General features: G+C 31.1%; 1 protein-coding gene across 2 annotated transcripts; it reads right to left on the reverse strand.

Annotated features, from left to right (window-relative positions):
* Positions 1 to 478: 478 nt before the first annotated feature.
* On the reverse strand, positions 479 to 4,441 carry LOC124920529 (cyclin-T1-3-like). 2 transcript variants are annotated; one of them, XM_047461030.1, is made up of 7 exons: positions 4,289 to 4,441; positions 3,395 to 3,706; positions 2,565 to 2,646; positions 2,327 to 2,461; positions 2,035 to 2,174; positions 1,786 to 1,937; positions 479 to 1,525 (listed from the first exon to the last, which is right to left on the reverse strand). In XM_047461030.1, exons 2-7 carry the CDS (start codon positions 3,622 to 3,624, stop codon positions 627 to 629), a joined length of 1,638 nt encoding a protein of 545 aa, XP_047316986.1. In that variant the 5' UTR covers positions 3,625 to 3,706; positions 4,289 to 4,441; the 3' UTR covers positions 479 to 626. The 2 variants fall into 2 exon arrangements, with proteins under 2 accessions (XP_047316986.1, XP_047316985.1); XM_047461029.1 differs by having other exon boundaries at positions 2,035 to 2,210; positions 4,289 to 4,439.
* Between the last annotated feature and the right edge of the window lie 9,569 nt (positions 4,442 to 14,010).

Here is a 14,010-nt window from a genome sequence, read left to right on the forward strand (position 1 = left end):
CAAGCTCAAGAGTGGATCCCAAAAATTAAGGCATGTTAGTTGATGAGAGGGCAGTACCATCCAAATTAGCCCTAAACAGAGCCCGTGAACTTCAATTTTATTTAAATATCATAAAATGCATTAAACGTTATAAGGAAAAAATAAAACAATAAATAAAAAATAACGTAAAAAATTATCGTAAAATTCAATTGTTCAAATCATACTACCACTCATTCAAAATACTTTGAGTCTATAAGATAGTTACCAAATTACTTATTCTATGTACATAAAAACAATAAAAAGAGAAAATAAAGTTATAAATAACCAAATTTTATCATCCAAGACAAGACAATTACAAACAAACAAATAATTGTTAACCTAATTCACCACTAATCTCACTCAGCAACTCAGCCTCTATTATATGATCATAATCTATATCCAAATCATTCAACATGTCTGCTCAAGACCCACCACCACCATAGCTTTAAAAAATAATTAATGTTTGTTGTCTTCTGATAAATGATAATAATAATAATAATAATAATAATGTTTGTTGTTCTTGCTTGTGTATCAACAAATCAAATCAAATCAAATGTTTACAACAGCAAACAAACTCAGATGATCTTAACTTATAATTTTACTGTCTCTTAGGTATGGTAATTGTTGTTGTATTCCATGTGGCGCCTCTTCTTTTCACTCCTTTCTGAGTTAGAACTGGATTTGTTCTTTCTCTTTTTCTCATCCTGCTGCTGTTGTTGCCCGATATTGTTATTATTATGACGATGATTCTGCTGCTGCTGCTTATTCCCATTCCAAACCTCCTCCTCCTCCTCCTCTGGATATCTACGATCCAGCGAGCTTTCCCCATTGGATTTAGGGTTCCACGACTTCTCCGACTCATCGCCGAATTCTCCTTCCTCCACATTTTCAATATTACGACGATCATCTTCATTCGACCAATCATCTGATCTTAACGAACTTTGTCTTCTCTCTTCCTCCTCCTGCTGCTTACTCTTCTCTCCACCAGCTAATTCAATATCATCTTTAAGCTCCCACTCTATTAGATCATCATCTCCCATCAAGTCAGTTTTTCGCCCCCCATCCCCACGAGACCTCCTCTGTTTCTCAAGTGCAGCCTTTACCTTTTTTTTGTCAATCCTTTTCATTGCATCTTGATCATGAGGAGACCCACCAACCACTTCACTTCTACCAATTACATTTCTTCCTTCGTCATCTTCTTCAACAGCTCTGTGAGGTTGCTGCTCATATTCGTTTGCAACCTCATCGTCCACATACACTTTCTGGTCGTTCTCTCGATTTTGGCTGGTCTCGACCTCACCATCCTCGCCAACCAAATGGCTGGGTGTCGTCAGAGATGTAGATGGTTTTATGGATCCAGATTTCGATGGGGTGCCAGTACTATGTGTAAGCAGAGGATGATCTTCTGTGCTCGAGGGAGGTTTTGCCCGATGATCTTCAGCTTCACTAGCTTGGGTGGGAAGCATTGTGTTCTGTTCATATAGTTCTAACATTTGATTGCTAACCTCTGCAAGGAGAAACAAACAAACATATGTGTATGATTCGTTATACCAGTTAAAAACAAATTTATGATTTGGATATAAATTTATGATCTGGATCTAGATGTAGATGAGAAACCATATTACTAAGTTCTATTTCCAAACGCTATCTCAAGAATCTAAATAGATTTATTGAAGGATTTTCATCTAGATTCGGATCCATATCCAGACCCAGATCTTCCAAATAGGCAATTAATGGCTGAAAAAAATTCAAAATTTCTCAACCGACCCTCCAACTGACGTGGGGTGACATCAAATTCCTGCCACCAAACCTTATCACCATCTGATGGAAGCTTTACTTTGAGGAACTTGGCAGCAAGGAAAATTGCTCCTGCTGCAATGTGATGGGGCTTAAGTTGTAAGCAAAGCGATGTTCGAAGCCTGGATTGCATTCATTTATCCAATCGATCAAAGTGAAAAAAAAAGAAGACAAAATGAACCAAACATATGGTATAATATCTTCGTCATAAGTCATTACCCATCATTGACGAAATTCCAAGCAACTTGAGCAAGGGCATTTTGAGCAACCTTGAATTTCTTAATTGCTTCAACCAAGGGCTTATATGGATGATTCACATTAAAATCAAAAGCAAGAGTTGCCAACACAGATCTTTCTCCCTGCAAAATTAGTTCTTTTTGCTGCTCATAAACCTCCTACACAAATCATTTACGTCTGTCCATGTTAAACCCATTCATTCCTCTCTGCTCAAAACCGATTATTGAAATACATAATATCAACAAGTACAATATTGGGATGAACGAGCATTTACCTTCTGCTTAATCCTTTGAACTGCATTGGGATCCCTTTTGTGTATAATCTCGTAAGAAACGAGTATAACATCTTTCAGAGGACGGGGAGATTCTTCAACCTTGCCTGCCAGGAACATACAAACTGTAGCAATGGTCTGCAAAATGGAAGTTAGGGACCGATCAGTGTCAAATCCAGTTCTTGGCAGAATTTATGTATCGTTTAATTAGAAGTAGACACAAATAAGCACTTTTACTTACTCTCCTATCATTCTTTGCATGGGACTGACGCAGGAAGAACCGATGACAGAAAAGTATGGCTGTAGCAATTGTGACCTGAGGTCTGCATTTTAGAACAACAACCCACTTTTTCAGAACTATTTTATATAGACCAGCAGAACTTTTCAAACTAACTCAATAATTGATAAAACTTATAGAACAGAACACAACATAAAGTATCACTTTGGAGATTGAACCAAATTTAATATATCAAAGTAGGGAGTTGTTAGATGTGGGTTATTATTTGGATTCAACATCCCATCACCAAATCAATTCTTCTATCAAATCATCAACTAAAATACCACTAATTTATCCTTCACAACATTCAGAACATTAAATACTACAGAAACTTTTGGTCATTTCACCCAAATAATCCAAATAACCCACTTTTTTCATCAAACAAGATTCCCATTGACATTTGAAATAACAAAACATTAAGAAGAATCTGAACGAGATCAAGTATGAAAGGAAGATTGCGTTTAATTGGTGTTAAGAAAGTAGTAAATGATGAGGAGGGCAAACATGAAAATAGTCAAATTAAAACGGAACTATTCACATGGTCATATAATATGCTTTTCTACCATGCCTCATTCAACCTATATTATGTGAGCAGTTGCAAATAGTATCTCAGATTCTATTAAAACTTCACTCTATCCATTTCATTGCATCTTGGACACAACTAATAAGCCTTGGTACAAAGGTTTTAGATGATAAGCATGTCATTTGCAAATACACCTCTCAGAATTGAATGCATTCCAACTAGTTATAACTACAAAATGAAAATGGTTTATGGATAAGGTAGAAGCACTTACACTTTGAGCCTCATGCCCAGATCTTGTAAGAACGTACAGTATGACTTGCGCAGATAAGTCTCTTTTTTCAAATCAATACCGTCTTTTCTGGATGGAGAATTTTCTTCAATTTCCTTTCTGGAGTAATACCAACCACCACCACCTTCATTCGACATATTATCCTGGGTAGTCTGGGAACCAGCATCATGCATTGAATAGTATGAAGAATCAACAGGAAAACCCGAAGCCATGGTATAGCCTAACCAACAGAGAATATCTACAATTTATCTGGTTCCCCTTTATCTTCTTCTTCTTCTTCTTTTTTATAAGGTCCTGAATATGGCATCAAAGGCAATGAGAATTCAAAACCCATTTCTAGAACATGAAACAATTTTTTTAAGCAAATTATATGTAAGGAAGATGGAAACACAAATCACATCCCATAAGAAAATTCATTTGTTCTTAGATTCAACAGAAACCCACATGCGCAGGATATTTGTAGGATTACTGTCAAATATCACTAAAAGATCACTGATCAAGCTGTCTCTACAGGGTCTACCCCTTTCTCTTTTGGAGAAAATGTGGATTTCCACATAAAGATTAAAACCCAAACAGAAACGAAGCCTTAATTTTGAAATTGTGGAAATCCTATCTATCCATAGAAGATCAAATCTTGAGAATTCAAGCTGCAGGGTCAATAAAAAGCTAGCAATGATTACACTTCCGATCACCTAGACAGAAAACCCTAATTGTCGAGATTCTGGATACTCATAAGTCGATCAAAAACTAGTTTATCAACTAGTTAGAAACAAGTGTAGACTTCGCAAATCAGTTGAGATGAAAGAAATGATTCAGTTTGCTTAGAACTGATAAAGGGAGACATGATTAAAATTAGAATGAGAGAGATAGAGATACCTTTCAACAGTAGACCAGCGAAGAGTAGAACCTGAACAGTACTTGTTCTACTTTTCTAATTTCCTCAGCCGAAAATATCAATTCCTTGATCCCCTTTTTCTAACCCATCTCACATTTTGGAAACCTAAGAATTCTATTCATTCTCATATCGGTTCTGTCTATGATTCTTAATTAGTAGTTGTGTGTTTTTCCACAAGTTTTTATTTTTATTTTTATTTCTTCTATGTCTTTATTTATTATTTCTTCGATTTATTAATTCTATAACAAAATTTTCTATATTATTGCGATTTCATTTGTCAATTTCATTCCTTTTAAATGATCAATGTATATTAAAAATTATAAGATATGATTGGGCACAACAACAAAAACATTACATGAAAGAAAAAAAAATAACGTTATTTAATAGATTATCAAACGCATAGATCATCAAGAATAACGATTAACTCCCCCGATCGACTCTACCGACTTCCCGGAACGGATATCATTAAGTGTAATAATAATAATATTGTGAATAATACGCCTGAGACGATTATAATCATTAAAAGTTCGACGATTTCTCTACAATTAGATAGTGTATCAAAAATAATTTGGATGGTAACCTAATTTGAAAACAATTTATTTTGGAGTTTTTTGAAATAAAAACTCGTTATAAAAATGTTTTTTCTCTAATTGTCATCTACTTGATTGATTAATTATTTAATATACATAGATCATAAACTTAATTGGTTAAGATATATATATCTATAATTTTGATTTAGCTTGAATTGTTGTGTTTGATTAATTTTTGTATTTATTTTTAGTTGGACAAGGTTTGGTGTTTTTTCCTCAATAATTTTAATTTTCTACATTAATTGCTCTTAAATACCTTAATTGTTGACTTGCTTGACCAAAATACAGTATTTTTTAATAATTATTTTTAAGTTGTAGGAGTTAAATTATCAATCTCTTTATTTTGTTTCTTCATATATTTTGTTCCGGTCATTTGTTTTTACAATCAATTAATATATCAGGTGTTACACACTCAAATGTAAAATGAATAAACTATATATATTAAATACTATTGGTAAAGACTAAATACATGTTTAATTTATAAAATCAAAATAAATTAAAATAATTATTTTGATTTATTTTTAAGTAAATAAAAATCAAATTAATTAATTATGATTAAGAACTCAATTAAACAATTAATTAAATTAATTATCGTGATAATTAAAGCCTAATTAATTAAAAAAAATAACCAAAATAAAAAATAAAATTATTTGGGATAAATATTTTACTCATTTTATCTTAAAATAATTTTAAAAAATATCAAGAGATTAAAATAAATAATTTAAGATGAAATGAGATACTTATTTCATCCCCCAAAATTATTTATTTAACCTTAAATTAAAAAAAAATTGACAAAATATTTATCATATTTATTTCAACATTTTGTGTATTTAAAAAGATTAAAATTCAAGTCAAAATGTGAAAGAAAATCAATTTCAAACAAAACTTTAAAGATTTAATAAAAAAATGTATATTTATAATCCTTTGTAGCCGAAATTGTGAAATTCGGCTGCAGCAAGGACCAGAGTCATTGGATGAGTACTAGATTGTCATCCAACGCTCTTAGGCTGACCGCGTAGCCCACTGCAACGAAGGGAACGCACGCCCATGCCGCACTCGATTAACTAACACGAATGTTAGCTCTGTCCATCAAAACGCAACGGTACGAACATGTTTTGACGGACCACTAACTGAACACCCCGCGAAGGTCAAAACACGCCCGAAACGACATCGTTTCAACCGCCACCGTCGTCTTCATCACAGCACTGGGAAGATAAGAATGATGTCTCATCCTTCGATTCTCCAAAATTGGAATACAATCGATATTCAACCAAATCGATTGATTCAAAAGCTGAAATGATCACCCTACTTCGGTGATCGTTTCTCTTACATCAATATGGATGATTCATCCTTAATTCGTCAAGTTGGCCAAGAATAGCCAAAATTTCATTAATGTTTTTGGCTAATTCGATCCACTTGAAGCCTCCACCGACTCAGGGATGCTATAAATAGCCTCCTCAACACTTTCGAAGGAAAAATATATCATCTAAAGCCTTGAATCAAAAGAAATTAAAAATTCTTCATTGAAGCTCAAAGCTTTAGATTATTAGAAATTTTTGTTTAAGGCTCTAAATCTTGGTTTCAGGCATCCCAAAATTTTTCTTAAGGTCTAATGAGTGTTCTCCAATTTTTGATAAGCTTCCAATCATTCTTTAATTCATATTTACAATTTAAAATTGAAATTTTTATATTTCAGTTTTCATAAGCTTGTATGTTGCCCGGTTCTTGAATTTGATTAATGGAAATCGATCTTATGATCATTTATGAGTTTTCTTTGAAAATAGGAACCGATCAATCGATCTTAAAAAGATAAACCCAAATTTGAATTTGAAAAATAAAAAAAAAAAGTTTGATATTCTTGGGCTAATCCTTGAGGATCATAGTCCAAAAACATTCCCAACATGATTATAATGATGTTGGACAACTGTTTGGATCATGTTTGATCCATCATGATCATGTTTGATCCATCACGATCATGTTTGATCAAAATCAAAATTTCAAAATAATTGAAATTTTTGAGTTCTTAAATTTGTCCAAAACCAGTGTTCTTGTTTTGGTATCAATCAAATATATGGAAGTTATTGGTTAATTCATTTCACCTCAAAACAACTTTAAAACCAAAAATCCAATTTTTTGTTACAAATTATTTTAAGACCCTTGAATCGAAGAATCCAAGCCTCCGTCAAAATTGCAAAACATACAATTTTGATGTACTTAAGGACCGGTAGGTCCGACCGAGGACCAAGAGATCTGACCGAGGACCAAGAGATCCGATCGAGGATCTTCGGTCCTAGACCGAGAAGACATGCCGAGAAACCTAGCTTAGGATCGAGAGGTCCGACCGAGGCTTGTTAGCCAAGACCGAGAGGTCCTACCGATGTTCTTCAACTATGACCAAGAGGTCTGACTGAGGATTTTTACATCCGACTAAAACATCAGACACGGAACCGGGAACTGTCGAACCTAGGACCGATGACTTCCACCCAAGACCGGTGGTTTTACACTCCGACTGATAATTTCAGCCAAGGACCGAGAGTCCTTAACACCTCGACCGAGGCTTTTTAGCTCGGGCCGATGGGTCCAACCGAGGGTCCTGGACCCCGATTGATGAAAACAAACTCAAGGCATAGGACTTCATTCGTAAGGCCTGTTTGGTTCCCATTTTCAAAATCCAAATTATTTTTATAATTTTGGACCCTCAAATCATTTTCTAAAAATCCCGTAAAATTAGAAAATAATTTCAAAATATTTTTGGAATATTTTCACGAAAAGGTATTTTGATAAAGGCTTGTTTGGGGATTTATGTTTAAACTCTAATGCCTTTAAATGATTGATATTCTTTAGGTATTTTCCTCTCTAAGTTATCATCATCAACATGTACCAACATTTAAATAATTGTTTTTACAATTCTTTAAATAACGCACAAACCTTATGCATGTTTAGAACCAAAAGAATAATTTGTAAAACTAAAAACGTAATATAATCAATTTACAAAAGCCAAATTTATAAGTAGATACCGTTTTTTAAATGTGTACGGAGGATGAAGCGGGAAAGTCCTTTCCCGAGTATCACCAAACTACTAATTAAAAGAAACTTTGGTCAATACATTTGTATACGTATGTCATTTTTATTGATTTAAAAAAAATCAATTGTCGACTCTGTTTAAAATAAATAATCTTTTTAAAATTAATTTAAATAATGGATTTTTAAAAAATCAAATTGTAATTTGATTATTGCACATACTCGTATTATTTATAATTGACCTCAAAATTAATTATTTTTAAGTAATTTCAAAATCTGTCGAGAATCATTTAAAAATATTTAAATAATGTTTTATTTAAAAAAATAATTCTTGACACGAAAAACGATATTGAATTTTCCGAATTACATTATAAAATTTAGTTATTTTTGTTCAAATATGAAACAAATGTCATACTTAAATGACTATTTTACTTTTTAAAGTAATTTAGTTTGCGTGTCAGTATAATTTTAAAATAAAACATTAGTTTAAAATTTTTAAATAATTTTTGAAATTTTTTAAAATTAATTATAAAAATAATTAATTTGGAGTTCAATTATAAATAATATTTAGATTTGTCATTATAAAATTAAAATTTAATTTTTGAAAATGTGTGTTAAATTAATTAAAAATAATTAATTTGGAGTTCAATTATAAATAATATTTAAATTTGTCATTATCAAATTAAAATTTAATTTTTGAAAATGTATGTTAAATTAATTAAAAATAATTAATTTAAAAGATTATTTATTTGAAACAGAGTCGCCAATTAATTTTTTTTAAATCAATAAAAAGGCTTACGTGTACAAACGCATTTTTAGCTAGAGTTTCTTTCCGCTCGTAATTTGGTGATACTTGAGAAAGAGTTTTCGCACTTCATCCTCCATACCCGTTTTAAAAACGGTCTCTACTTATAAATTTGGCTTTTGAAAATCAGTAGTATAACGTTTTATTTTAACCGATTATTATTCTGGTCCTAGACATGCATATGTTTTTGCGTATTTAAGGAATGGTAACAACAATAATTTAAATGTTCGTATATGTTGTTGATGATGATTGGAGAGAAAAGTACCTGAAGAACATTAGTATTTAAAGATATTAGAGTTCAAATATAAATCTCAAGCAAGACTTTATAAAAATATCTTTTGTGGAAATATCCCAAGAATATTTTGAAATCATTTACTTATTTTTCAGGATTTTTAGAAAATGGTTTGGAATTCCAAAATTACAAAAATAATTTTAAAATTTGAAAATCGGAACCAAACAATCCTTCGGACCGGTGTCCTAGGTCATGGGTTTGTTTTATCTTTTGGGGCTAAAAAGTCCTCGGTCCTAGCCGAGAACCCTTCGGTCTGGGTTTAGGATCCTCGGTCGGGGTGTTAGGGCATCTTAGTCATTGGCTAGAATTCTTAGTCGGGTGCTAGAATTCTTAGTCGGACGCCTCGATCTTAGGTGGAATTCATTAGTCCTAGGTTCGGGAGTGCTTGGTCGGGTGCGAGACTCCTTGGTCATAGGCTTGACTTCTCGGTCGGACACATCGGTCCTAGTGGAGATCATCGGTCTTGAGTTTGGGAGTTCTCGATCGAGTGCCAGACTCATCGGTCCTAAGTTCGATTTCTCGGTCGGGCCTCTCGTTCCTAGATCAAGAACATCAAAATTATCAGTCGAATCTCTCGGCCATGGTCGGACCTATCGCTCCTCAAAAACATCAAAATTACAGGTTTTTCAATTTCGATAGAGGCTTGGATCCTTTGATCCAATGATTTGGATAGATTCACAAAGACCCCAGGAACATTAGAAACATCATTCCAAGGTATCATTTGACTTGGGTGATGATCAATTTGTTCAAAATAGTTTAGGGACAAAAATCGGGTTTTTGATTTTAAACCTGTAATGAAGTATAAAAAATTTTCTAATAACTTTTTCATATGATTGATTGATACCAAAACATGAACATTGGTTGTTCATTTGAACCAATTTAAGAACTCAATTTTTTTTTATATATTTTGAACATTTTGAACATTTTGATTTTGATTGAATATGATCCAAATAGTTGTTCAACATCATTGAAATTTTTGGAAGTTTTTTAAGTTGTTGTTCTTGGTGATTAGCCAAAGAACAGAAACCCCATTTTCTAATTTTTCCAAATTTAAATTTGAGTTTTTTCATTTGAGATCGATTGATCGATCATAGCTTTCACAAAAAAACTTGTAAATGATCCTTAAATCCATTTCCAATAAAAAAAATCAAGCAAATAGGCAGTATACAAGCTTATGAAAACTGAAATATAAAAATTTCAATTTCAAACTGGAAATATGAATTAAATGATAATTGGAAGCTTACCAAGTGTTAGAGAACACTTCTCAGACCTTGAGGAAATTTTCTAGATTCCTAAATCCAAACTATGAGGCCTTAAGCAAAGATTTTGAAAAATCCTGATTTGATGCTTAAGATCGGATCTCTTAAATTCTGAATTGTTAAGGGAGGTTATTTATAGTCTTCTAAAATCGTTTGATGGAATCAGTGGACTCTAATTAATCAAAAGCCAGTAATGACATCTTTGATTATTGTGGTATGTTGATCATTTCACCTCTTGAATCAATCGAAATTGTGAATTATTGACGGAGTTCCATCTTTGAAAAATCAAATATGGATGTCGTTCTTATACTTCAGGCGATCGCGACGAAGACGACGGCCGCAGGCGAAACAACGTCGTTTCGGGCGTATTTGACAATCCCGGAGCATTCCGTTAGCGCTCTATTGCATTTCAACTAGCAGGGTGTTAGCTAATCCGGTGCGGCGCGGGCGCACGTTTCTCCCATTACAGCGGGCGATGCAGACAGCTCAGGCATTGGATGACAATCCAACGCTCATCTGATGACTGTGGTTTCAGTTGTAGTCATTCTTCCGAATTTTGGCTACACTCGATTACATATTTTATTTTTTATTTAAAATCTTATAAGTACTAAAAAATCTACACACCCAATTTATAATATTAAAATAATTATTTTAATTTATTTTTGAATAAATAAAATCAAAATAATTAACCCCTTGGCCAAAACCTAATTAAAAAGTTAATTAGATTAATTATTGTGATAATTAAAACTTAATTAATTAAGGAAAATGGCCAAAAACAAAAACAAAAATTATTTGGGATAAATATTGTACTCATGTATCTTAAAATAATTTTAGAAAAAAAAGCAAGTGATTATAATAAATAATTTAGGATGAAATGAGGTACCCATTTCATCCCAAAAATTATTCATTAAACCCTAAAATATGAAGAAAAAATAGTTCAATAATTGCCATATTTATTTTAATATTTTTGTGTATTTAAAAAATTAATTAGATTAATTATTGTAATAATTAAAACTTAATTAATTAAGGAAAATGGCCAAAAACAAAAAAAAAAATATTTGGGATAAATGTTGTACTCATGTATCTTAAAATAATTTTAGGAAAAAAAACAAGTGATTATAATAAATAATTTAGGATGAAATGAGGTACCCATTTCATCCCAAAAATTATTTATTAAACCCTAAAATATGAAGAAAAAAAATAGTAAAATAATTGTCATATTTATTTCAATATTTTGTGTATTTAATAAAATCAAAATTAAATCTAAAAGGATGAAAGAAAAATCAATTTCAAACAACCCTTAAAGTTTTAAAACAAAAATAAAATCAGTAATCGGGTTTAGCCAAAATTCAGAGATAAAGTTACTGTCGCAATCGCGCTCATCTGACGGGCACTAGATTTTCATCCAACACCTCAAACGCGTCCGCGTAGCCCGCTGCAATAAAAGGATTGTATGTCCGCGAATCAGCAATCCCTAACGCGGATTGTATCAATTGTTTTTAAAGTGACAGATTAAAAGAAAGTATCCACATGATGAAAATGGTAATGAGATAGCTAAATTAACCAATACAAAATCCATCAATGGATAAAGAGATTACTCTCACAAATAATTAAACTTTTAAAAGAGAAAAGTATGTAGATATATAATTTTACAAATTTATTTTCATTTTAGAAAATACTATTTCTACAAGTTTTTTAAGCTCACAGAGTTTACACTTAAAAAAAAAACTCTAAAAAGTTAATTATAATTTTGTTGAGTTTGAGTTTGATCAATAATTATTTAAATTTTATTATTTGAATATTTACCATATAAATATATTACTATTAATGAATTATATGATTAATTAAAACATTAGAGAAATAGAGTGTAGCAAAAAACTTTGCATTCTTTTTCTTCTCAGTGAAATATGATGGTTATTGAAGTGGACTCAAATGAGTGAATAACTATAAATATGTTTTTCTTTTCTTTCTTTTTTTTATAAATCATTTCAATTAAGTCAAATTTTAGACATCCTAACATTAATCACGCGCGGTTTATTATTAAATTTACAAGCCAAACATTAATTAAACACTTATTTAAATTCCAAGATAAATTAATCAATCATCCATTAATGTTTAATTGTTTATGGGCAATGGCCTAACTTTATTTTGAACTAAAACACAATTCATCACGCCGACAGACAGACTTGGAATGCGGGGAACCTTTCTTTTACCATTTTCAATGGGTTGTTGTTGGAATTTTTATATGCATTTTATTATTATTTATTTTGGATAAGGATTTTATTAATTATTTTGAGGGATGATATATATACAATTTAACCCACATCATCTTAATTTTGTTCCATAAGAATTCATTTAAAAAATAAAAATTCCATCCGCCACTGCACAGTAAATATTAGTAAGCTCATATTTATTTGAAAAATAATTTGGAGAGAAAATTTGGAAGAGAGAATTTGAAAGGAATGACATGATATAATCTAATTCGTTAAAAAAATAACAAATATTCTATTTCTTCTCTCTCCTCGTCCTTTATCATTTTTTTAACTAGTGAGATGGTAACATGTCATTCCCTCCTAACATAAGTTTATTTTAAAAAATTAAAAGAAATCTTTGAGAATAAAAAAGTAATGAGCAGAGCCAGAATGATGATGCCGCCGGCTTTAAGCATTAAAGAAGATGTTGCGGTGGTCGGAGGATCAAAGATTGTGTTGTGCCTATTTAACATGTTTTAAGCCGGTCTAATTAATAGGCCCTACAAAACTGAGAGGTTGTCTTCTTAATCATAGGATCGGTATAACAATTAACAAGATTTTTTTAGTAGAATTAACATGAGAGATATTTTATCATTATGTACATTTTTTAAAATTATAAGAAAAAATAAAATATATTATTCATATGGTGAACAAATAGTTCAATCCAATTCATTTTACCTAATCCTTATTAATTTCAAACTATATTAGTTCAATCTTTATTAATATAGGTAAAGTTGAATTGAATTGGAATGGATTGAATTAGTTTGAACAAATTAATTCATTATTTTTTTTATTCAATTGTTTAATTTAGATTATTTTTAATTTATTTTGTTAATTGATGTTTAATATATGAGGAGGGATAGAGAGAGGGAATTTGGTGAGGGAATGACATGGCATCACCTTCATTGGTTTTCATTGGTTGGAAAATGTAAAAAGAGTTAATATATATATATATATAAATTATAGTTACCTAAAAAATTAAATATATGAAATAAAATTGCCTAAATGTGTTAAATTAAAAGAAATAGTAAATTTAAAAAAAAATGATTACAAAATTGTTAAGTAAAATTAAAAAATAATAATATATTGGAATGAAATAAGTAAATTTTTTTGAAATTTTTTTTTTTTTTTTATATTTGATAAGTGATATCTAAATCTAATCCAAACTTAATGCCATTTGAAATATCCTATTCAAATTAATATTTCGATTCAGATTTGGATTATTAAATCTAAGCCAGGTGATTTCGCAACTATCGTGTATCCATTAAAAAAGTGACACATATACAAAGAGAAAAAAAATTAATAAATGAAAAATTATACTTTATTTTTGTGTATATGTGTCACTGATGAGTGGAATATAGGTAATGCATGTACATGTAATATCGAATTAACCCATAAATTAATAGTATATTTTGGGCACGAATGATGAGATCACCGTTGGATGAGAACACCCGGTAAACGATGAGTTAAAAACACACAGAATT

Source organism: Impatiens glandulifera, chromosome 1 (genome assembly GCF_907164915.1).
Source record: "Impatiens glandulifera chromosome 1, dImpGla2.1, whole genome shotgun sequence".
NCBI classification, from domain to species: Eukaryota; Viridiplantae; Streptophyta; class Magnoliopsida; order Ericales; family Balsaminaceae; genus Impatiens; species Impatiens glandulifera.